The 25,925-nt window shown below is 37.9% G+C and overlaps 2 protein-coding genes across 6 annotated transcripts in view; both read right to left on the bottom strand.

Annotated features, from left to right (window-relative positions):
• Nucleotides 1-314: 314 nt before the first annotated feature.
• On the bottom strand, nucleotides 315-13,549 carry NSUN3 (NOP2/Sun RNA methyltransferase 3). Of its 2 annotated transcripts, XM_066571874.1 has the most exons (7): nucleotides 13,459-13,549; nucleotides 12,664-12,773; nucleotides 11,760-11,810; nucleotides 11,388-11,680; nucleotides 9,978-10,132; nucleotides 9,344-9,465; nucleotides 315-947 (listed from the first exon to the last, which is right to left on the bottom strand). In XM_066571874.1, exons 1-7 carry the CDS (start codon nucleotides 13,540-13,542, stop codon nucleotides 677-679), a joined length of 1,086 nt encoding a protein of 361 aa, XP_066427971.1. In that variant the 5' UTR covers nucleotides 13,543-13,549; the 3' UTR covers nucleotides 315-676. The 2 variants fall into 2 exon arrangements, with proteins under 2 accessions (XP_066427971.1, XP_066427972.1); XM_066571875.1 differs by lacking the exon at nucleotides 11,760-11,810.
• Nucleotides 13,550-16,096: 2,547 nt separating this feature from the next.
• Nucleotides 16,097-25,925, bottom strand: part of ARL13B (ADP ribosylation factor like GTPase 13B) — a 30,841-nt gene continuing 21,012 nt past the window's right edge. For 2 of the 4 annotated variants that reach the window (XM_066571869.1, XM_066571872.1), the window contains exons 5-10: nucleotides 24,553-24,755; nucleotides 23,466-23,559; nucleotides 22,108-22,324; nucleotides 21,626-21,742; nucleotides 21,114-21,182; nucleotides 16,097-18,195 (exon numbers count right to left, since the gene is read on the bottom strand). In XM_066571869.1, coding sequence (XP_066427966.1) covers nucleotides 18,119-18,195; nucleotides 21,114-21,182; nucleotides 21,626-21,742; nucleotides 22,108-22,324; nucleotides 23,466-23,559; nucleotides 24,553-24,755 — 777 coding nt within the window. In that variant the 3' untranslated portion in view covers nucleotides 16,097-18,118. Of the gene's footprint in view, nucleotides 18,196-20,388; nucleotides 20,433-21,113; nucleotides 21,183-21,625; nucleotides 21,743-22,107; nucleotides 22,325-23,465; nucleotides 23,560-24,552; nucleotides 24,756-25,925 lie in introns of all 4 variants that reach the window. The other 2 variants (XM_066571873.1, XM_066571870.1) reach the window with 2 other exon arrangements.

Genomic DNA, 25,925 nt, shown 5'->3' with positions numbered 1-25,925 from the left:
TGGGGATGAAAGGGTTCCACTCTGCTTCAAGACAAGCATAGGCTGGAATATATGCACCATTACTCTTTCAATTCATATTTTTGCAAGCTCAAAATAGAAGAATACTAATAAATTAAAAAAAACAAACTGATGTTGATCTAACTGCCGACCTTTTCATCTATAAACAAAAGACACCTTTGTTTTTTAAGCAAACAACTTAGCAAATATGAAACCTGTTCTGCCAGTGCTTGAAGATGACACTGTCCATACAAATCAGTTCTTGCAGAAACACAGATTTCTAGATGTGTTTAGAGAGAATGCAGGATTTCCGTGACTTCAGACCACCAAAAACCATTTATTATAAACAAGCTGTATAAGAACCAAGTTAGTAAATAAATAAACCAAAACCAGTGCAAAACTCTACCACATTAAGCCCCAACTCTAGAATCCAAATCCCTTTAAAAGCACCACCTTGAAAACTATACAAACTTCCTAAGGACTTCTCAGAAGCTCACATGCTCATGCTGGAAGGCACATTCAGCATTTTAAGTTCAAGTAAGTTAAATTTCTTTTGAAATTTTTGATTTCCCTTTTGATCAGGAAACTGCAACACTCTAAATTCAGTTGCCTTGGATGTGTTCACATACTGTATTAAATCAATATTAATTCATCATATACTGTTCATTACCAACAGGCATCAGCTGGAGGACACTTTCTTTAATTTAGCCACATACATGGGACCCCACGCTCTCCCTATCTCTGGGAGAACCAGCAGTTCATGCTGCTGCATTCCACTGAGAAAAGTGAATTCCTGGGAAACACCTCTGGCCAGTCCACTTATATCCACAGGCATCACATTCCTGCAGGAGCTCAGCATGAGATTGATCACATCACTGTTTTCTGCCCTGGAGAGGGTGCACGTGGAATAGACCAAGGAGCCACCAGGACGCAGGGCTTGAACAGCAGACCTGCAGAGAACAACAGGAAAAAGGGGAAAAAATCAACATCAAAAGTGACATACTGCTAGTGGGACAATGTGTAGACTTATAAATCCAGAGTCTAAATAAAAATAACATTACAAAAATGTCTTAACTTTAGGTTCAGGAAGCCACCCACAACACAATTTTTGCTTTTCACTTATTGTTGTATTCTCAGTTAGCTGAAGGTATTTTTTACACCACAGTGACAAGTACAAAGCAGCATCCATTCAGAATTCCTGTGCTCAGCACTGCTGTGAAAATGCTGCAATTGCACACAGAATGGGTTACCCCACATCAAAAGGGCCTGTTAGACACTTGGCATGATGCTTGTGTGAACCAGCAGTAACAGCCTGAATTAATGACTGGGCTGTAATTTTAGAAACATTCCTGCTAATTCTGCAACTCATTTAGCAGGTAAGAGGATTTGGGGGTGTCACTGAGCCACTGCTTTTCAATCTCTTTTTAAGGATCATTTCTTGCTTGTTTATGTGCCCTTCCTTATAAACCTGTTGACAAATTTTGACCAAACAAAGGTAAAATAGTGGCTTAAAGCCTGAAAGCTTCACAACTGCTGTTGGATGGAGGGAACAGAGGCTTTTCATCACTTTACCACCAAAACTGAATTTAAATAAACTGCTTATTTCCCACTACAAGATCTGCCAAGTCCTTACTCAGACACATGAAATACAACCTATGAGTATAGAAATGAGATATGCAAGTTGTATTCACCTACTCCAAATTAAAAGAGTAAGGAGAAAACTCAAAAATCTTGCAGCACAGAAGTATTCTTCAAACCTGGTACCACCACATTTCTAAAAGAGGAAGCTACACAAGAGGTTCATTTGCGATTAAAACACTTTCTGGAAGATAAATCCCATTGAATCATATGTTTTTGAGGCATTTTTGGGTCAAAGACTGAACTGTAAGCTGGTATACAAACAAATACTACAGGAAAATACCACATTAAATACAATTTTTCCCTCAATAAGATTTCTTTTATTTAATACCAAAAAAAACAGAACAGGTGAATGGTGTAAATGACACTCAATAATCAGAGACTTGTCAGATAATGCTGACAAAACTGTGCCCACACCCCAGGAGAAAAAATATCCTGGGACAAATAAGAAGAAGAAAAGAAACAACCAATGCCTCAAACCAGATGAGGTGAGCAGCCCCCAAATGCAGAAAGTCTGATTCCAAGTCTAGTTAAACAAAGACAATACCATGGAAATAACAATTCCTCTAGAAACAAGCTGAGGACTTCCCAAGGGTGGTAGCTGACCAAAAACGGTTGAGAAAGGAAAGAAGAAAATACAAGGGGGGAAAAGATAAGCCATTTTAACAGAATTGAGACTTTTTGGGAAAATAATCAATAAAGAAAAGCTTCAGCACAAGGAGGATCAAAGCTGATCACAGCTTTCAAAGCTGCTCTAAAAGTCCTGTCCAAAGTAATGTGGGAACACCAGGACACTGCTTCAGACAATGATAAGACCAGGTGAAAACTCCTGAGAATTATACCAAACCTATTTCTGTTGGGAGCATACACATGACCTTGCTCAATTCTTTTATGAGTCTTGATTATGATAAGCAGCGAGCCAAGTATATATTGATAACCACAGTGCACCCACATACATGGACTTAACTTCTAAATTCAAGCAAAGCAGGGATGTGCAACCTTGTCTTCTCATGGACACCAAACCAGCAAGAGAGCCTGATGCACTATATCTTGGCCTCACTCCCATTTGAGGAAATTAAAAATCACTTCCCCCCCCATATATTGGATTTTGCTTTTTATCTTTCACATTAGAAATCAAAGAGAACAGAGCTGAAGTCTAAATGGGCTCTCATGAAGTCAAGCTGATCTTCAGATTTTTATCAGAATCCACTCACATAACTCATTTTTGACAGACTTTCCCCTGCCAGCTACACCTTTTCCATGCATGCAGGAGTGCCAAGCCCTGAGGGCAGCCAGTAAGCTTGGGAACGTTTCAATGTGACAATTGAGATACACTTTTAGCAAACCTGAGAATGTTACTCAGAGAAGCAGATAATGGCCACAACTTTCCTTCCTCTAAGACAGCATTTAGACAAGAGAGAAAATTCTTTTACCGTGTAAAAACAGGAAAGGTAAAAGATGAAAAAGTAGATGCAGCTACAGGTTACAAGGTTAAAATCCTGGACACTTGCTAAATGTCCTTTTGTTCCCATATGGAAAACAAGAACCCATCAAGACAACATTTTCAAGGGCACCATGCTCCTCCAGCTGAGTCCATCAGAGGAAAGAGCAGCACAGGTCTCTGAAGGAAAACTTGAAAATCTCACCTCAAAACCCCCTTGTGTCTAAACCTCAACTTGTGAATCTTCACTGGCCCATGACCCAAAAAGGTCAGCCTGCTCAGTGCAGCTCTCTTTATTTTGAACCTGCAGCAGGAATTAAAACATCTGAGGAGAATTACTTCAGGCAGCAAGGTTAATCAATGTATCTATCCATCTTGTCAAGAGCAGCAACAGTTGTTTCAGTGCCTGTGCTCAAAGTCAATGCCCCCAGCTCTGATTAAGATGTGCCTGGCTTCTGATAAACCTGCAGGGAGCTGCAAAATTCCAAGTGAGGAAGTGCTGGGCCCAAAGTCACACAGGTGACACTGAGCTGGGCCAGCAGAGCCAGGGAGTTTGGTCCTCTCCTCATCAGCAGCACAGAGAATTCATTCAGGGCAGGATCTGATCATCAGGGAATTCGTTCAAATATATTTAACCAACTTCCTCTCTAACCACTGGAGGGAAACAAGCTCATCCAAGGGCTAGCCTGGAGATGAAGCATAGCTTAGTCCTACTGTAACTCCACCATCTAGGAATTAAGATTTCTCTTTCTTTGGGAATCTTAATTATCAACTCTTAGCTGAAGGAATTCAGCACCTGTTACTTTGTGACTCCCAAAAATGGGAAGGCAAATCCAGAACGATGAAGATGCCAAAATATTTTTTCACCTTCCTCTTATTACAAAGTTAAAAAAACCCCTCACATTATTTAAAAGTAGTTAATCTGCAGTTCTTTTTCTCTTGGTGGCACACATTACATTTATTTATTAAAGAGCTAAAACTTTCAGCTGCTATAAACATCTAGTTAATATCCTAATTCTATTTCAGGTACATATATTTCCTGTAATGAATTTTACAAGTTTACAAGCACTACTACTGCAAGGTTTCATGCTTCACATGATAAACATCAGAACACATATTAAGAGCCCTGGAAACTTTTTCTAGAGCCTTTTTCTGTCCATCTCATTCCACAAGTTTTGTAAAACAAATTAATACATGTAGATTGCTCCCCTCAAAATGAGACTTTACAGCACTAACAAAAAACAAGTAAAAATATTATATGTTTATATTAAATATATATTTTATATATAAATAAATATTTTATATTTTTATTTTTGCAGGGTGTGTCTTTAGGTACAGGTTCATGTTGTACTGTGGAAGTCAGAGGTACAACAGATGCATTAATCTATCCTAACTCCCTGTATTACAGGAATACCTGAAAAGACTTTGGAAAGAAATATATTATTTCAAAGTTCTTCTTTTTTTTTTAGTTTATTTCTCAAGATTTACTAAATTAGGGAAAACAAAACAGCATTACTGTTTAATATCTCAGGGGAAAAAAATTATCTTGCTAAAGCCACGTGACAAACCCAAAAAACTCTTCCATGCAGCTAATATGTAGTTAGCCAGAACTTAAAAAGGATTCTTCCCACTGACAGAGAAAAGTCTGGGTGTCTCAAATATCCTTTTAAAATTGGGCAGACACAAAAATATGTATTTCACACTATAGGTAGCACCTGCATGTCCAGCCTATCCTCTGGCACGTGGGTTTATGCTGCATGCCATGGGAAGGGGCAGCATTAATTATGTTAATAATTCGACCATTTTCTGTATTAAAGTTTATAGATGACACAATTTTAGGGCAATTTTAAACTAGCAAAACACTTCAACAGTGCCATCTTTTGGCAACTACTCTGTATTTCTGCTCAGCAGGCACGATAATGTCTCATCAGAATAAAAAATGCCAAATTCTATTCTTTTTATTGACTTAAAATACCCACATTACCTTTTGCCTCTCACAAGGGTCCAGATACTTTGTGGCAATATGACCCGCATGTTAAAGGTTTTGCTTTTATTTCTTTGAACCTGGACAAAATGATAAAGGAAATACTTCGGTGTCAAAATACCATTTTTTTTAATACTTTGTGATGGGCAGTGACAGTAGTTCAAGCACTCCCTTTGCTCCTCTCTAAATAAAATTTGCTCCTGTGGAGAAACACTGCAGCTCAGAATAACAGAAGAACCATGAAAATCCACTGTGTTTTTCAACATTAAATTGAATTATAAGTAAAAGGAGATACAAGCATCAAGCCCCTCTCAACAAAACAACGAAAACCCACAAATCCAAAAAAACCCAAGTGTGTTTTACCCTAGAAAAAATTTGTCCCCAAAATAAGCAACATTTCTACTGGAAATAATTCTAAATTATTCTAAAGCAAAGACAAAAAAACCAGCTAGAATTATTGATCTTTCTCCTTCATTGCATGGTGACTTCTGGAATATTCATCCTGTTAAAACAGGGATATGAGACAGCCCAGGAGGGAGAATGAAAGACTTTTGAAGCCCAGTAAAGAGAACTTCAGGGTTAGTGGTTATCCTCACAGCCCATAAAACACAGAGAGAAAGGACTGAAGGTGGAATTAAAGCAAAATTTGTGCCTGAATTCAAATATGTGATCCCAAAAAGCTGCTGAGTAGCTTATTTGTTCAGTCATACAGTTATTTATATATTCAATAAACCTGGCTTTGCAATATATCCTAAGGGACTTGATCCATAAGTGGACTCACAGAGTGCTGCCACGCTTAAAATCAGAAACCAATTCTTTTAATATAAAACATGATGGAACACCTGATGGAATACCTGGAGCCACAGCAGTGGCCACAGCACTCACTCTTTGTGAAGAAATTCCAAGCAACCACGTAAAACCTCCAACAACCCAATCAAAAGTGTTTGGGGAATGGCACAGCACAAACACACACAAAATATTCAGCTTTTGTAGGATAGAAAGTGGCTAAAGAATCCTACCATCCACACAACCCACAGCAGATTTGCTGGTCCAACAGCAGGAATTCTCAAAAATTCCCAGTGGAGCTAATAGAGAAGATGGTTTTGGACAATAAAAGGATTAACTGGGCAGCTACAGAGGAACAGAAGGAAAAATTCCAGGGGAAAGAGCTGAAGATGTGATGAAGCAATTCCCAGCACAATTTAGTCCACACAGCAGAAATTGTGACATATGCTAAGTATATGATATTATATTTATAAACACAATTTTTGCATTCACTCTATAACCACAAAAAAGCCCAGCTAAGAGCACACAATTTCTCTCCTGTGGAAAACCCCACAATTAAGTAAGAATACAGAGCTGTTTAATTACTCAGAGATGCTGTGTATAGAAGAGTTCCAGCAGTCTGAATGCCTTTTCTGAGTTTTCTAAATTGTATTCTGTGGGATTTCTGTTCTGCTGAGCCCTAACACAAGTTCCTTTCAGCTGCAGAAACCAGTCTAAGAATAATTACAACATCCGTAACAGTTTAACCACTATATAATTGGATATTCAAGCTTAGCCCAAAATTTAATTTCTCTCTGAGAACTGATAACATTGGTAAATTTGCTTTTGGGAACCACTGTATTTTGTGTTAGCATTTAGCATCAGGAAGTGAATATTTCTTTTTTTTAACTTTGCAATTTGTTTTCTGCATGAACACTCCAAATACTAACAAGATTTGCAGTGTGTTCTTGGATTAGAGCACTCAGCAGGGATGCTTTGGTTTGGGTATGAACAATCATTACAATCTCAATTTCCTTAAAATCAGTGGTGCCCTCATTGCTTAGAACATTTGCTGTTCAGCATTTATATCACTTATTTACATTTCAGATTTTATGCAGGCTGCAGGAAGAAAATTGTTGCATCAGCTTCTTCCAGATCTTCATTCTCTGAAGCCTCTATGTACTTAATTAATTACATTGTATTGCATGTAATTAATGTAATACTTTTCCTTCCTTAACTTCCCTCTTTGATGACCCCAGCTTCCTCAGAAACAGATCCATAAAAACAAGTTAGAGGTGAAGCATTTCCTTCATTAAGAAGGAGGGAATCTCAAATTTTAGGCTGTTGCTTGACAGAAATAAAAATAGAACTCCACTTTGCATTTCATTCTTCTCATTTTTATGTTACACTTCATCCTCCTGCTAAACTGAAATAATGCTTGGTCCCTCAAGCTTCACTTTCAAATCACAGGATGGCTGGGGTTGGAAGGGACCTAATGATCATCCATTTCCAGTCCAATCCTCAAAACTATCCCAAATTGTTCCAAGCTATGTCCAACCTGGCCTTGGACACTCCCAGGGATCCAGGGGCAGCCACAGCTTCTCTGGGCACCCTGTGCCAGGGTCTCAGCACTCTGACAGTAAAGAATTTTTTTCCTGCTGTCCCATCTAAACCTACTTCCTCTCAATTTGAAGCCATTCCCCTTGTCCTGTCACTCCACGTTCTTATAATGTATTTCTTACATTACTCTCAATAAAACTGCTGGGATTCAGCCTTACACTTGTTTTTGGTTACAGATACAGGAACCAAGGTCAGGAACACCTGGGAGCATCAAGCACCAGGTAACCTGAATCAATGAACCAGAGAAAGCCCTGCATGAGCTGGCTGTGTAAAAAGCAGTAAAGCTTTTCTTTTTCTTTTTTTTTTAATAGTAATATTCATGGAGGTTCAGCCCGCCTGAATATTACTGGAAGTACTGGAAAAGAGATTCAAACTCAGCTTTTTATTTATAATTATGCACTCTAGTCATTAAACAGAGGCTTGAATAGGGAAGCATTCCAGAATTTTAGTTCTAATACACTTGTCACAATCCATTCAGCCTTTTGTGATCTTGCTTTATCATTTCCTTTTTCCCCTTTCACATGGGATCTGAGATGTCTTTAGAACTGGGAATTCATTCTAAAGTGATCGGGTAAATTGAACAATAACCACCAAGTGGACAGCTATCCTTTAAATATTTTACCCAGTAACACAAATAACCCAATCAATAAGCCATATATACTTTACCAATAACCCTTATAAACTCTAACTCTTGAAAGTAACCATCCTTTTACTACAGTTTATATAGCAAAGGTATTTTACTAATTTATATAGCAAAGGAATTTTGTCTTTACAAATTCTTATTTCCTTTGCTAAAGTAAAGAACATGTTCAACAGAAAGTTCTCTCTCTATTTAGGAATAATTCAATTAAATCTGATTTGGGCTGACAGGAATGTATTTAAAAAAAAAAAAAACAAAAAAAACAAGGTTTCTGCTGTCATGAGTTCTCCAGGATTACAATGTGGAATGATTTATGCAAATTCTCAAAATTTCTCTGCATGATGTATGCTTCCTTTTGCTACAGGTTCACAAATTGGATTTTCCATGTCAGATATTGAAAAGGGAAAACTGGAACAGGTCAGTGTTTTAAATGTGATTGATGTCTTCAAAGGAAATGGATGACATGATGCATTACTGCAATAAGATCCTCATATTTCTGTTATAAATCACAGGCTTCTGCCAGGCCTTTTACAACTGGAAGTCTTGCTAAACGATCTTGAACTGCAATGGGAACTTTCCATAAAAATTTTCCTTTTTTTTCTTATAATATGTTATTTTTCCCTCAATTTGCTTGACAGATGGACTTCAGGCATGACTGTTACTCCACAAATAACATTCAAGGTTTTATTTTAGAAGGTTTTATTGAAAAGTCACTCTTTTTTTTTCCCCCCATGAGAAAAACTGTGCAGTTTGAAATGCTTCACAAATATCAGCCCATAGCTGGTAGCATTAAAATGTGTAATACACGACAGCCTGGCCTTGGATTACTGGGGGCGCGTTCTCAAAAACAAACAATCCTCTCTTTCCGCCACCAAACCTCACACTGTTTAACTTTTTTACCCTGCCAGTTAGGACTGGGAGCCTTTCTGTGCTACACAATCAATATAGAATATATCTAAACCCTTTTTAGCTGTGTCCACCTAAAATATTTTGATTTTACACCAGGCTGTTGTGAGTCATCTGCAAGCAGACATTCCTGTGAGTGACTTAAGAGGACCAAGGTCTCACTGCTGATATCACCCACAGATACTTCCACATCCTCATTATCTCAGACCCACTGGCTACTCTAAACAGCATCCCAACCATATATTCCTGACATTACTTCCAGAGGAGGAATCCTGGGTTGGTTTATTAAATCTTGCTCCCATGTAATTTTTATTAATTACAGGAAGTTCCTTTACCTTTTTGCACTTCTCACCTTAGAAGCTGGAACTGCAGGGAGGACAACTCCTTCCTTTGCATGAGCCTGAGCACAGCTTGCTGAGGGTCAGCAGAGAAGAGCCAACTTCTGTCATTTGAACAAGGAGCATCAACCAGGACCTAAACAATTAATAAAATCAAATTATACAAAATCTCAACAAGGATGGTCACTTTTTGAACACTGTGTGCCAAAATATATTCAACTTTCTTTTGCAAATATTAAGAAAATTTTATTTTCCATTTTGGGGGTGAAATGATCCCATTACTATTTTAGATGTTTTTATAGGGTTAGCAGTTGGGGAAATAAAATAATAGTGCCCTGAAAGTAAGATCTACCTGAGCAGCTCTCTCTTGTTGTCCTTCCCTTCCTAATTACACATCATGCAAAAATTACAGCTACAAGGTCTTCAGAATTCATTCCCAGCATCATCCAACACAGGAATAAATGTACAAGCTTCATAATGTGTTTCTTGAAGCTCAACAAATCCTGTACATTATTTTATTCCCCGTGACAGTCAGGTATTTTTGTGGGGGGCCCAGAAAAAATTAAAAAAAAAAAGAAAATTAGAAAGACAGCAACAGAGTAAGAAGAATCAGAATGCAGAAATATAATTTGCCAATAATAATGTTACCTTGTCATAAAATTCAGGCTGAAGATCTCCAATCTGTCTACCATCCAGTTTAGAGACTGTTATCAAGTTAATAAAAGGATCTGGGATGAAGGATTCTATTGTCTGCTCCAACCATCTTGACCTCAAATCATCATATTCATTACAGTGAAAATGACCTTAGAAAATTAAGGAAAAAACAAACAAAAAAAAACCCAAAGAGAAGTAAACACCCAAGGATAGGTAGACCCATTTTGGAAGTTCTACTGCATTTCAATGACTACCATGAAGTTTATACCTTATGTGCCTGTGTTATTGCACTTTTAAAGAATACTACTGAATTTTTATAAACCTAAATAAACTTCAACATGCTCCTACAGAGCAAACCCTAAATATTTATTAGCAAATCCTTCTGTAGCAACAGACTTCCACAGTAAAACAAACTTTAATCATGACCTATATCCAAAGAGTGAGTGCCTTCCTGGGCTCCTTGAGCCACCATCTAAATGAAGTGCATGCCCCATATTATGAAACTGCCTTTTAAATAAATAAAGCATCAATTTTGTCTGTCTTAAGGTACATCCTAGCATTCACTGAGGTATGTTCAGAATAAAATTCTTCACATCTCCCATTCAGCAACATTTTGGTCTCTTCAGAAGCAAACAGAAGGTAAAGTGTTGGGGTTTTTTTCTCTAAACCTTCTGAAAGGACAATTCCTATTTAATTTACTTCACTAGCATCTCCCCATTCCTCTAGAAAAGGGAGGGAGGGAAACCAGCTGTAATCAGCTGGTACAGGTGGTTATAGTAATGGTCTCACCAGCAGGAGCACAAGGTGCTGTGAGCATTTTGAAACAATTATTACCCAAGCCATCAAATAAACTGGGAAACAGCAATCCCTGCTTGCTTGAACTCCTTGGCCCAAGCTGCTGCTTGCTGCTGCTGCCTTCTAAACACTCTGATCATCTCAGAATCCTCCTCCAACCAATTCCTTACCATAAACGTTCTCTCTTTGCCCAGATCTTGCACATTTCAAGATTGCATCTGGCATAATTTCTTAAGCTCTGCTTTACATCAGCACACTTAAATTTACCTGTAGTGTTTGCGCAGTATTGGCAAAAGAGGCAACAGAGAAGAACGAAAAAAAAAGTAAAAAAGGACAAGAACAAGTCTGCAGATTACTTACATCCCTGTGCCAACAAACTGATATGGCTTTAAGCAACTTCTGAAGAGGTAATAGTTGAGAAAAAATCCACAGAGCTACTCTACTTCTGCCTGTCACTCTGCAGTAACCTACCTTAAAGCAAGGACTACGTTTTTAATCTTCTTTTAGGCAAACAGATTTCATAAAATCCTTATGAAACAGCACAGAACTAGGTTGAACACAAACTGTTGTTTGGTTTTTTCCCCCTTCACCAGCACCTGGCTCCATTACCTGGACAGGCACACTGCAGGATAGCTACAGATTTGCCCCCTGGTGCAGCACAGAGATCCAGAACATCTTCCCCATCCTTCACCTCCAAGGCCAGCACGGGCAGCAGCGAGGCAGCATTGAGCAGGTAATACTCCTTCAGCCTGCCAAGCTGATGCTTCTGTGCAGGGAATCTGCCAGGAGCTGTCCTGGTGTAACACCTGAAGGCTGCAGGGAGGTAGGGCAGGGCTGCTGGGAAGGCAGGATGGTATCCCTGCTCAGCCAGGCTACTCTCCAGGCCAGGGCTCTGGCTGAACCTGTGAAAAATGACCAGATAATATTGGCTTTCACATTTATGTATTAGCTTATACATGTTGTTAGTAGTTTTTCACAAACCTGTTCAGCAGCACGGCATGCTGCCAGCACCACGGTGAGGTCAGCACGTCTCTAGGGTGGAAAAAGGAAAAGCCATTCAATAACCCATCAAATGAAACAGTGTAGGAAGCCTTTACTTACAATCTCACTATTGGATAATTCTGGTGTAATCAGGAATTCATCACTTTGAGGGTGAAATTAATCATTTTGGTTAGAAAAGTACACAGGAAAATAATTTTAATAGAAAATCAAGCCACTGTTTTTTCTAATTATTGCATTTAAAGCACCAATTTCTTCTGAAACAAGACATTGTCCATTTTTTTTGTTTTATGTTGGAGATATAAATGATGAAGCAGAAAGGTTTTCCTAACTATAAAGTACTTCCCTGGGGACAAAAAATAACTGTAATATTAGCTGTAAACAACAAAGATAATCACACACACATTGGTTTTACAATGCTCATTCCAGCCAACACTAAAATGCCATTTTTACAAGTGTTCTTTTTTACATTTTACGTTCTGCAAACACTGGGCCAGTAAAACTTAAATCAACAGATATTTTTGGAAGACAGCAGTGGTGTGTGATAGAAACATGCTTGCTTGTATTTCAGTTTGCTCTTTCTTGCATGGATTTCCCCCTTTCTGTTTGAAATCCTATTAAAAATTTTTCATTTAATCTAAAAAAAAAAAAATCCTCAGAAGTATTCACTGCCTAAAGCAGAAAACCACATTGATCCAATCAAAGAGCTTTTAAGTTGACTTAATTAAACTAATGCTATGCATCGGCCCTTTTTATTTTTTAATAATGAAGTTCTTTAGCAGCTTGTGATCAAGACCCAAATTTAGTGACAGCCTTCGCCACACGTGTCATTACTAATTCAATTCCTTATCTCTCCCTTTCCTTCCATGTCCTCAAAGCCACAGACCTGACACTGCTCCATGCATCTCCCAGCTCTGCCGTGTACTGCTTCTCGAAGTGATCCAGAACCACCTGGCAGATCTGCTTCTGGAGCTTCCCTTTTGCCTTCTTTTCCAGCTTCAGAGAAAGCAAGAAAAAGGAAAAGTAATAAAGCCAAATTAAACCCTCTCTAATTCTCACTAGAATGAATAAAAAGCATCTTACTAATTACATCAACTTAGTGTTACTGGAATGCTTAATATTAATATCAGTGATGCTAGAATGCTTAAATATCACATCTTCATGTAATGAAGATGTAATAGACATTTCAGAAAGCAGAAGATTTAAGCTACAGCACACTCTTCCTCCCTACTCGGTTGGTTAATAAATACCCCTCCATATCCACTGTGCTGATAACCCTAACACTCTGATGGAGTTTACCCTACGAAAGGAAGGGAAAGAGCTTTTGGTTCCTAAGCAAACCCCGAGGGCAAACGCTCAATTTCCCTCCCTCGGGGCACCCAGCAGCCGTCCCGTCCCGTCCCACCGCGCTCCTTCCAAAAACAGCACCGGGAGGGAGCTCGGGCACCACGGAAAGCTCTGTCAGTGCCGGAGCAGCTGCCGGCCGTGGGTACGGAAACCCAGGGCACACTCGGTGCTGCGGAGGAGGGACACGGGCAGCGCCAACGGGACGGGCCGGCTCTTTCCCGTCTTTTCCTCGCACGGCCAGAGCAGGAAGCGGCTGGGCCCCTCCCGCCGCGCTTCCGGCCCCGGCTCCCCCGGCCTGGCTCCAGCCCCATCCACAGCCCCAGTCCCTTCTCACCTGCCCCGGGTCCTGCCCGGCCGCCCGGCCCAGCCCCAGCGCGGCCCCGGCACGGCGGGCGAGCGGCAGCGCCGGGCCCCGCATGGCCCCAGCTGCCCGGGGCGGGGCGGCCGCGGCCCGGCCCCCACGCTCGGTGCCGCCGCTGCCGGGTGCGCGGCTGGGAATGAGAGCTCTTCACAGCGCCACGGAACGTAGAGGGGCAGGAACCGACCTGAAAGATCGGCTGGTCCCAACCCCTCGGCCAAGGGTGGGGACACAACCCCCTGGAGGATGCCCAAGTCCCCACCGAGCTTGGATTTGAACTCTGCCATGGTTTGAGGCATCCTACAACTTCCCTGGGCACCTCACTGCCGTGTCTCACTACTCTCACAGTAAAAAAACAAACAAACAAACAAACCCAACCAAAAAACAAACAAACAAACAAAACCCCCTTAAACTTCCTAATTTTTAGCTGCCTTTTTTTTTTTTTTTTTTTACCGTGGGAGCCTGACTCGCCATCCCAACTCCTCTGCCTCAGCAGTAGCCAAACCAGGATTAGACAACACCTCGGCTCTTACTTAATCAATGTATAAAAATGATCCTCATCCCAAGCACCTGCTGGAGGGTCTGATGGCATCCACACCCCCCCCCAAATATCAGGTCTCTGCTTGTGCTTCACCAGATCTTTTTTCCTGTCTGGCCCAAGGCTTTAGAAGTGGTACTCAGCTCATCTGAACCACACTGGAGATCAGCTCTAGCTTAACCCACTGCTGCTGCCATGAAAAACTGCTGGAGGCTTGAGAATCAATTATTCACAGAGATTTCTGTCACACACTTTCAGGATCAAACATTTTTGGGGGACAGGAATCAGAAGGACCACTGTACCCCAGTTCAGCTGTCCCTGGTTTAGCAGCACTAAAATCAGAGGCTGCTCTCATCCGATCCCTTCATCTCGACAGAACTGAGACCTGCAAACTGCTCCTCCAAGGAAGGGCATCCTGCAATCAGTGTCCTAGCAAAACAAAACAAATCCCCACAAACCCTTTTGTGCCCATTTGCCAACTCTCTTGCTAATATCAAGCCATGTGGAAGCAGCAAACTTGTTTGAGAGTGGTTTTAATTAAAGCTTCTGCAGGCTGAACCCAACCTCTGAAATCCAGACTGGAAAGGGGTGCAAAGGTAAAGGCAGGAGTGTTGCTGTATGGATAAATATTTGAGTTTCAGGCACCTAATGAAGCTAATGAAGACTAAGCGGTTTTGCTCACCTCATGCAGATTAGCTTGAAAGCTGATTTAAAATGCTTCTATCAGGGTTGTGACAAAGGTCCTGGAGGCAAAACAGAGACCTCTTAATATCAAACATGCAGGAAACCTGAAAGGCTTTTTGATAAGTGAGTTTTACAGACAGACACAGAACAAAACTGGTATAAAAAGTAGTTCTCTGTGGTTGTAATTCTACCAAGGCCAGTAGCATACCAGAAAATGTACACAAGAATTGAATTTTACTGTAACAGTATAACAAAAAGGTCTGCTGAATGAGTCACCTTCCCCTAAATCTATGGCTATATTCCACTATATGACAGATAGTGCCATGTGTCTGAAACCAGACTTCCACCAAAGAAAGGACTCCAGTTCATCAGCACCACCACCATCACAGCCAAACTGCAAACAACAATAATGCATCTTGTGTCACTCTCATGTGCTACTGCAGATAAACTTACCTCAAATTACACTTACAACAGGCTCTATTACTTATTCCATTTACAAATGAAATGCTGGTGGGTATGTTCTATTCAAAATAGTGAAGTACTTCAAATTGAATGAATCCTAGAAGCCAAGAAGCTAACATGATGGCAAAGTTATTGAGCAAGCATCCTGATGTTACAGTAGTAAACTTCCCACTAAAATACTGGAATATATTACTGAAAAAAATACTGCTTGAATCTTATTTAAAGGAAAAAAAAGAATCAATGTTGTTTACCTTGTAACGGTCCATCAATCCTTTCCAATCTCACACCAGAGACCTAATGGATACCAAATATGTATATTTTTAATAATTTTGATTTAAAAACCTCGAAATCCATAATTAAGGTCTTCCTCCAGATTCTAGGATGTAACTAAAAGGGAAGACAACTGAACAACTTATTTTGAAGCACTGAGTCTCTCACATTAATTCAGTTAATGAACATTACTATTCCTTCTTAGAATATACTTTTAACTTACCTCTAAAATATTTTGTCTAAAATGTATTCAAGATGCTAGATACAGATAACACAAAATGTTCTGCTTAAATAGTGAATTTCTGTGTTCTTAACAGTCCTGTATTTAAATACAAATACTCTTAGTGCATGCACTGATATATTTCTAAAGTGATTATATGGATGACAGAAAGTCTGGCAAAATCTAATTTGTGCTCTCAATTTAGCTGCACAACTTTTATTTAAAGTGCACTATCAAAGCTCTTTACAGGTATACATAAACACTCAACTTATTGCCAATCTATCAGTATATTCTAAATTTGATCACACTTCTCCTGCAAAAATATGCAAAGATTCTATCTATTAGGACTATTTCATGAATTCTAGGAATGTGAGACTTGTAGCCCTTAAATATTTATAGGCTAGACTTACTTCCACAAAACTGTAAAAACAGGAATCATGTTGAGGCTTTACATTAGTTTTATTCTATACATAAATGTCATCTCGAGCAAATAAAAAGTCATAGCAGTATAAATTACTGAAAAAAACCCCAGCATAGTAAATAATTACAAAGCATATTAATAAACAAAAACTTATAAAATATTTTTGAGTACATTGGTCACATACTGGTAAAATTTATTTTAAAAGCAAAAATCAAAAATGATACATGTGTCCACACACACGACACACAGAACACACAGTTCATATATAAGCATCAACATTTTAGTTTCTCAAATTTGTTACCACAGCAGTATTTAGCTTTATTTTTAATAAAAACTTCCATGATTTATTGTAGGAAAGAGGGAAAACAAAAGTGTAATACATTCCTAGAAATTGAGGCTGTAAAAAAGTAAGTCTGCAAAAGTAGGACCTTTAAGCCAAAAACTTAAGTGGTAACAGAGTAGTGTTAGTCAAGTGGAGATTGCACATGTATGTTTTTGTGCAACCTCCCCTCCACATAGTATTGTGTTGTCTGAAGGGAAAATGACCAAATCCTGAGAATAATTCAACTGAATCATGTTCCAGTATTAGAATACAACAAAAGTATTCTCATGCTGGTAGTCAGATCGAAATTGTTTCCTCCTTTCTCTAAACTAGCAAACATAGAGGAATAAACCTCTCCACCTATTCCAAACTTAGTATCCTTAAAACTGATTCCATCTTACTATTTAAAAATCTTAATTATTTCATTTTAATATGGCAGATGTTTGTTCAACTCCTTGCTGCAAGGGGGGCGTGGCAAGGATTTCAAAGTGCTGAACACATAATACACCACATTGTTTCAACATCTAAACTCCTTTGGTAAAACCACATTATTGATGACAGACCATAACATAAAATTATCAAATACTGCTTCTCCAGAAAACCCCCTGGATGGGGCCTTCATCCTGTCTGTCATTAAGTGGCAGAACAACGAACCTTTACAAATACACCACTGGTTGTCTCCAATGTAACAGTAAAAACATTTAAACAGGAATATAACAAATTGCAACCCTTCTTGTTTAGGTATAACTGGTATGTGATTTTCAACACATTACATGGAAGTGTTAAAGAAATCCTTAAAAACCCAGGGTTTCTTCAGTTTGCAAGATGATATTTTAGTATTATTGAGATTAAAACCTGAGGGAGGTCATCTGCATACTGGTTGATTCAGTTTCCTATCAAAATTGATGATTTAATTAGTGCAAATTTCCCACTATGTGAATTTTCCTGTTTGTTGTAGTAGACAATACAGTATTCACTCTATTTTTTTCCACAGAATTTATTACCTATGTCAAACTCAGTTAACAAAACAAAACATCAGGTAAGAAAACTTCCAGATAGTTCAAATAGCACTATTTTGTATAAAATATATTTATTTTCATTTTTTTATTGTACCCTCTGCTTCAGATTGTCAGAAATATTAAATATGTAGTGTAATACCTAAGAAAAATTACAGGTACTATAAAAGAAATATAAGAGTCAAACACATTTTATTTTTATGCACTTGACTATCAGCTTTATAATGCTCCCTAGGTATCATTTCATTGGTAGTAGGTACACAGCTCCATTCAAACTTTCAACTCATTTTATAAAAAGGTAGAAAAATATATTCAATATTTGTTTAACCTTTCTATATTCACCCTATCATACAGGAATCTTACAAAACGCTTTAGAATAATTTATTCCCTGAAAAAATACCAACACCTGCACAGCACCTGGAGAAAGGTCTCGGTGGGAATGTACAATCCAGTACTATGGGATCTTGAAGGTGTTTTTCTTCAGGCTTACAGCCATGTCTTTTCACAAGTAAACCACATAAATCCTGAAGAGCTGGTGATGTGAAAAGTAAATGATAAAGTCTGACCATTAAGCACAACAGGATGAACTCAGTGTTTAGTTGTCACATGCTGATAAAATGTCACATAAAAAAATTTCCTTCAAGGGATAAAAAAAAATAGGATTTTTAATTTATGCTTTTTTAAAATTCTCTTTGTGCTCCAGTTAAGCAATGACATCATGGGTATCACTGTTGGGTCTTTGGCGTAGAGTCAGCGGGGGCAGAGGCTTTCCATAGAAATCTGTGGAAGAAATTCCAGAGCAGAAAAACACATCAATCTGTCACCTATCCCCTTTCTGGCTCAGAGAATGTTTACTAAATTACTTCCTTAATGAAAGCCAGGTTATTCTATGAGTTTAGAGCTAATTCCTCCAAGCAAACTTTCAAACCTAGTGCTAATTAATGTCTAGAGATGGATTGGCCAAACGAGGGTTTAATTACATTTTGTTATACATGCATCAGCATTTGCAAGATCAAGCCCAAAGGGGATCTGTAAGCATCCCTAAAAATGGGAAAGGAGAAATTCAAAGTGTACAATAACACTGAAAAAATGAAACACTGAACTTTGTATGTTGCTGTATTCAAGACTGCACTACAACATAGTTTTAAATGACAATAATAATGAGCAGAATCCAAGATTTTGGAACCATTTATGCATGGCATTTATCTTCCAAGCTAAAATAACTTTCTAAAAGAACTATTTCAGAATTTTTAGATAAAATTGCAGCATTTCCTTTAATCAATAAAGGAATTTAAAGTGGTAAAATTGTACAAGACAAAGCTAGTAAGTACATCAGAAGAGAGTAACAAGTGTTCTCAAGCATTTGTAATGGATATAAAGTAAAAAAACCATGCAGACTGGAACATGCAAAGCACTTCACAAACAGAAAAAATATGGAAGATGGTAAGAGGAAAGAGGTAGAAATCAAGAAAAAAAAAAAAGCAGCTTTTTGAAGCATTCAAATCTCAGTTCTGTTTATACAGACCACCTCTTCCCCAAGAAAGCCTTGATGGCCTGCCAACACAAAATTCAGCTTTAATAAATCATCATTTTCCAAGAAGAATATATTCCACTTGTCCTACAGATGCAATAACTTCTGTTAGAATTGCATTCCTGAGCTAAGAGTAACAAAAGGAAAACTGGACTACACTACTTCAAGAATATGTGGAGCTGTCTCTAAGACTGAGGTTTTAATTATCTTTACATTTAGTCAGCAAAATGAGAACACATTTATGTTATTGTCATAAATATTTTGATTTCAATAGCACTAATTACAGCAGCAAGAAAACTGCAACAAATGATTCAAAGGTCAATGAAAATGTCTCCACTGGATGGTTTTATTCATCCATTTTTTGAGGTCTGGCAGAGCACTTTAGGACTTGCAAAGAATCTTGCCTCCTATAATGAAAGAGGTTTAACATTCTTGCAAAATGTATCCTCCTCAATGACAATAAACAGGCACTCATCACCTCATGTTGTGCCAAAATTATGAGCATGACTGAAAAAATTGCAGTCTTCAGTGAATATAAGTGAGTAATTACAAAGTTTGAATGTCTGAAAAAGCTTTTAAACCCACCTTTGAATTTTGGGCAAAGGTGGGGGAATGAAAAAAAAAAATCAACACTCATTTATTTCTCTGCTGAAGGGACAACAACGCATAAGTTGATTTTCAGAAAGATGCAATTTAGGGATTATTATAAACAAAGAATGCAAGGTAGGGTCCAATGGTTTTAGGGAAACTCTGAGTTTCCAGTGAGGAGCAGGTTCTCAGTGTGCAAAATATGTAAGAATTCATTGAAAAACACTGTTGTGTGAGAGAAAATGGGCAAGGCCAGGTAGGAAATTAAATCAGTGCAGGATGGACTTGGCAGTGCTGGGTTCACAGTGGAACTCAAAGATCTTAAGGGTCCTTTCCAATCTCAATAATTCTCTGATTTTATGGATCTCAAATTGACAGAGTTAAAACCCCACAGCTGCTTTAAGCAAATGAAATAAATAAATGATGTTTTTGGAAATCAGGACCTAACTAAAGGTTTGACAGTGCTGGGCTATGAATGTGAAGAACTTTGCTCATTTATAAATAGTGCTTTCCTGAAAGCAGTTTTCTTTACAGGATTTGCAAGTATGAAATCTTGTGAGTGGTTCAAAATTCCCGGAAAAAAGAATAAATCTCCCAAAGAGTAGGCAATGCCTGGAATTCAGCTATAAATTCTGAGTACTTCAAGTTTGCTCTTACATCTCTGGGTCAAGAGAATTTCCCTACCAACATATTTGCCATTTCCAAAATATTAAATAAATTGTACTTATTTTAAAAATTAACACCTAGCTTAGGCAGGTTTTTTTCCTCTTGGTCCCACCCATGCTGTTCCTACAGAATACAACACCTCCATTAGGCACAGATAAAAATTCAGTTCCTTTTCTTCCCCTCCCTACCTCTTCATCTGGCTTTCATTTCTTGTCACCTTCTCTCTATTTGCCTTTAAAAAAAAGAGCAAGATGGATTTAGGATCAACATTACAAATCACATTTTAAGCACATGACTTTCCTTCTTGTGAGAAATAAATATTTTGGGTTTAGATATCTTATTTCCCCTTCAGGCATTTTTTGGTTCTCTGGCAGAAAAGTTCCTTGTTCTTGTGTTCCACATGTCTCCAAATTCACTTTTCAAAACTTGAAAAATAAAAATGTAAGAAAAATGAAAAGGCTATCATCTCAAACTCAGGAAAAAATGTAACATCAACATAGGAAAAAGTCTTCCACAATCTTCCAAAAATAGAAAGTAGTCATTATTGAAGCAAGAAATCAAGACTGCCTATTGCACCTTGATATTTCCAGTTAAAAATTTTCATTTTAAATGCAATGTGTCACTTTATAATTTTTAGGTGCAAATAACTTCACATCATTAACAACTTCTGATATGCCATGCCACTTTAAACTTTATGAGGAAATTGGAGAGAACTCATTCTTTTTCCTAATAAAAAAATAAGACTTGAAAAAAATCAAAAAGATGCTTTCTACTAAGCAAAAGGGAAAGCTTTTGGTCAGTGAAAACTGGAATTTAGAAATGAAAAACAGACAAAGAATGAAGTGAATGTAGAAGTGAATGGACAATGGAGAATGGTTTAAAAAGGTACAAAGCTCCAAATACTTTCAATTACCAGGATGATGTGTTTCACCAAGAGGCTCAAGTTTTCCAAGTCTATTAAGTTTGGGAGTTCCCCATCCAACTACAGGAAAACAAAAACTGTCAGAGCATTCCATGACTGCGCTGGATTATTCTGAGCTGTACAGACCCCACATCTCCTTGGGAGAAATCAAAGCATTTAGAAATGCCCAAGCACTACATTGCATCCATGGTAAGGAATAATGAAATACTTAAAAAAATAAACTGATTAATCTTAAAAATATTGTTATTTTTAATCACTTCAGTGAGTAATCAAGTTTCTGGCTCTATTTTTGGGAAAATGACATTTTCTCCATGGAACAGGCCAAATCAATACTGCTGGAAGTTCATATCATGAAGTGGGAAACTGCATTAAAGATTTTCTAGAGAGAAAGGTTTAGTAGCTCCTTTTTGTATGAAAACCAGTCCCATTTCATCATGCACAATGAGACTTTTAAAGGATTACCAACTACAAATTGAGACATCAATTACTGTTTTTACACTTACCTGGTGGAAGGGCTGCTGGTGGTGTAGGATTCTTGGGAAGAGAGTCCTCTGCATTGACAGGTTCTACTCTGTGGCCCCTTTTTAATTTTGGTTTTTTACTTTTTTTCTTATTGTTATCTACATCCAACAGAAAAGAAAAACCCATTACATATCCTACAGTTATATTCAGGTAATATCCTACATAAGATTATAATACAATTGTTGGGGAGAATACATCAGAGCTTTCAGTCCAAACTTAGACATAAAATTATGGGAAATATAAGTCACACAACATTTTGCTATAAAAAGTAAGCTGTGGGCATAAAATATATGATAACTCTATGAAGAAATTTCCATGAAGAAATTCAACTTATATAACTTACTCCTGCATTTTTGTGTTTCCAATAGATGACATTGGGATGTGGTATCATGACAAATAACATGGACAGAAGGAACAACCATGAGAAAAATCACATGAAATGATTTAAAAGGCAGCAGTTCACCTGAGTCAAGGCATTCTGAGGCTTGTTGGTCACTCTCTTCTGCATGCTGCAAAAGCTGGGCAGTTGTAGAGTTGGACCTTTCCAGCCTACTATCATTTGTGTTTTGGCTACTGCTACTTGATAAGTGGTCCTGCTCTGCTTGGGATTTCAAGACAATTGTAGCCTTTTCAGTCTCCAACTTTTGTCTCTTCTTTTCCTTTTCCAGCTGTTTTTCATTCTAACAAAAAGGACAAGAATTTTTTAAATGACTTCTAATGCTGTAAAATGACTAGTAAGACAGGAAGGTTATTAAAAAATAAAACTATTCCCCAAACATCCTACATTTAGCATAGAATTTATTTTCAAATATATGAAGAAATTAAATTTCCGATATCCTATCCAGAGGAAGGGAGGGGGAATTATAAAACAAAAGGATCTTTAGCTTTATTGCCCATTTTCTTGTTTTATTTTTGGTCCTATTAAAAAAAAAAAACAAACCCAAAAAAAACCAAAAACAACCTTCTACTTTCTTTCTCCTCAACTATTTTTTTATGTGTTAGTTAAAAAAGTACAGATGCACAGAGCCTAAGGCTCCAGAAAATGCTATCCCAGTTTGGATAAATACCTATTGTGGCATACAGCCTCAATGACTGGCTGCTTTACAATTCTGTATCATTAAATCACCATCTCTGCAATATTCACAGCTGCACCTTCCTTTTCTTGTTTTTGATGTTATTGCTTAATGGATTATTGTGCATAAGGCTGCCTTGACATGTTCTGTGGATATGGGGGCTTTTGTCTTGGAAAAAAGCAAATGTTTGAATTACTTGCTGGAAAAGTTTACATGTTTCTTTAGATTGTGTTATCTCCAGGCAACTGAATAAAAAAATATTAACTCAGAAATGTAGGTTAAGGAAACTTTAATATGAACGTGATTTTCATATTTCAAAATTAATAAAAAATTCTCAAGAGTCTATTTTCAACTGAAAAGAGGTTATGCTCACAAATCTGAATAACTCAAGATGTCAGGAAGATTTGATATGACTCACCACATCACTAAAACACCTTAGAAGAAACTAATAGACCTTGAATATTTTCCACTTCTGAATCCCAGGAGTTTAATTAGGAAATGTTTTCGGTCATGTGTTTACATTTATTTTACTGTGTCTACAAAACTTTTGTTCCCTAATCAATAAGGGTTTTCTTATCATGAAAACGTTAATTCAATGCACAGAAAACAAGGCTGCCAAGATTAAAGAAAGAATTAAAGAAGTGCTGTGCAGACAGGCTTAGAAAAACTCTTTCCTTTTTCTCCTTCCCTCTCGGACATTTGTTAGTGATAGTTCTAAACAGATCCAGATTTCCACATATTCTCCTACCTCAGAGATTACAGCAGATATAGGCTGGAAGGGGTTTCCACATTTCCCAGGCTCAGGGTCTTCCTCCTCAGGTGCATTTCCTTCTTCTTTTTCCCTTTGGCATTGTTGTTGGGTTTATGTTGTTTCAGTAGTTTTGGTGTTTGGTTTTGGGGACATTTTTTGGGGGCAAGGGAAGGGGAAAGAGGAAGAATGAAAAAAGAATTATGAAGAAGCCATAAATTTTATAGAGAACAATGTCAGCCTCTCCACTACACCTCTCAGTGTGGCATAAACCCAACAAATCCAATATGGTCAGGAGGTTTTGTGTGTGCAGAGACATGTGGTAGATTAGGAGCAAACCAATTTTTTAGAAATTTTTGAAAAATATATGAAGACCATGTCAAGTTGCAGCTGTTTAAAATGTACTTTAGTAATTTACTTGCTTATTTAAACCAAAACAGCCAGAATACAGTCTAAGATACTTCCCAGCTACTTCTCATAGTAACTGAGACTCAAAATTCTCTGCCTATATGAGGCAGAGGAGAGGACAGGGGTGCTCAGCAAATATTTTAAGAATGCCCCAGTAAAATGATTCACATCAGCTCTTCACAGGCACCCCAGCAGGCTGCTGAAGACCAGAAAGGGATTTGAAAGGGAGTAATAAATCAGTTATCCTGCATTCCCTCGCTGCATCATCTTTAGTTCCTTCATGCCTCACCTGTTGGATATCCTGAAGTTTATTAAGCATAGTATTGAATAAATTTTCATATCTAGTCTTTGATATTCACATATAAGTTAAAGACTCTAACTTAATACTTTATTTTAGAAGGTAACTTCAGATTAAATCACAGGAATTATTTTTTAGGTCAGCCTTCTGTGAAGTTATATTAGTAAGGCCAAATTTATGCCACAACTACTTTGCAATTCTCATTCACAGTACATTTCCAGCAAATCAAATAAAGGGGATGAATAGGCAAAAACTTCAAGACTTTTGGCTTGTAAGCTTTAAATCCTGGATAGCCTGGTTCCCAGAAGATCTATGCACAGGAATGACCCAAATATCTCAGGGAAGGGAGGAAGGGATGGAGTGGGGATCACAGGAAAATACCTCTGCTCCCGTATCCTCCTGACTCGCTCAGCTCGTTCCAGTTTCTTCTGCTCCTCAAGCGCCTTCTGCTCTGTAGTGTCTCTCTGGATGCGCTCACTTAAGGCATCAAAATCTTTTGCTATGATATGGAGAAGCCAAAATAATCCCTTTTTGATTGATTTGTCAATTTTTTTCCCACAGCCCATGATTGCTGAGCAAGGCTCCTGTAAATATATGGAAAAGGAGAGAAAAATTTGCAGTTCAGAACACATTCCTTGACTGGAAACAAGAAATTAGCTGAACAATTACTGTTGACTGTGAAGCTTCTAAAACACTGAGAATTATGGGTTATAAATAGTCCATGCTAGATTTATCAATCAAAATGGAAAAAATCTGAGATGAAAGAGAATCAGCTTTGCTTCATTTCATGAAAAAAAGTTCAACGTGTTCATAAGCACCTCGGGGGTAAATAAAATCTCCTGTGAATTTGACAGAAAGCTGTCAAACCAATTTTTTACATCAGAACAGGCATGGCAAGTCAATGGGAGTAATACTTTTTGTCATTATACTCTCAGTAGCAAGTGAGAGAAACATGATCTAGGCAAATCTGTTGAAAGAGAAATACAAACCTCATTGAGGAAATAGTTCTGAAATAGTTCTGAAAACACATCTGGTAAGAAAACACTGAAGGACCAAGAGTGCCTCTCTTGAGATTAAAGCACTTCAGGGAGATAGGAAAATAGCCTTCAAAAACATAAGGTGAAACTGCAAGTAGGAAAAGAATAATTTCCTCTTAATTTTTCATTTCAGGAGGAAATGAAAAATTTTCAGGAGGACAAGTAAAATAGGCTTTAATTGGGACAAAAAAAGCTTTTTGGATTCAAGCTTGGAACATGGAAAAGATGTTCTCTTAAAATCTCCTGGGAACTGTTTTCCAGATTGTTTTGGAACACTCTATGTGTCTTTTAAAACATTCTCTGAATAACAACTGAATAGATCCAGCTCTGTGTGACATGTAGAGATGATATTTTACACTGATAGTGTTCATGATTTGTTTTTATGAAGATTAAAAGAGACTCTCCAATGCCAACATGTGAAAAGCTCTCAGTGCTCTCTCCATCTGACAAGGATTTAAATGGCACCACAGTCAGATATGGAATGTACAATTTACAACAGAAAAAAATATTCTGACCAGCTATGTTTAAATTAAGGTTCAAATATGAGTCCTTTTCACTACGGAACCTTACAATACCCTCCAGCAGAACCTACTCAAGAAGGAGATGTATAGAAGATGTCTACAACTTGTTTCTCTGAGAAAACTGAGATCAAACACTGGCCAGCACTGGGGCAATGTTCTTCTCAATTTGTACCAAGATTATAGTTGCTCCAGTTTG

Source organism: Molothrus aeneus, chromosome 2 (genome assembly GCF_037042795.1).
Source record: "Molothrus aeneus isolate 106 chromosome 2, BPBGC_Maene_1.0, whole genome shotgun sequence".
In the NCBI taxonomy this organism is placed as follows: domain Eukaryota; kingdom Metazoa; phylum Chordata; class Aves; order Passeriformes; family Icteridae; genus Molothrus; species Molothrus aeneus.
This window is presented reverse-complemented; position numbering and strand designations above follow the sequence as displayed.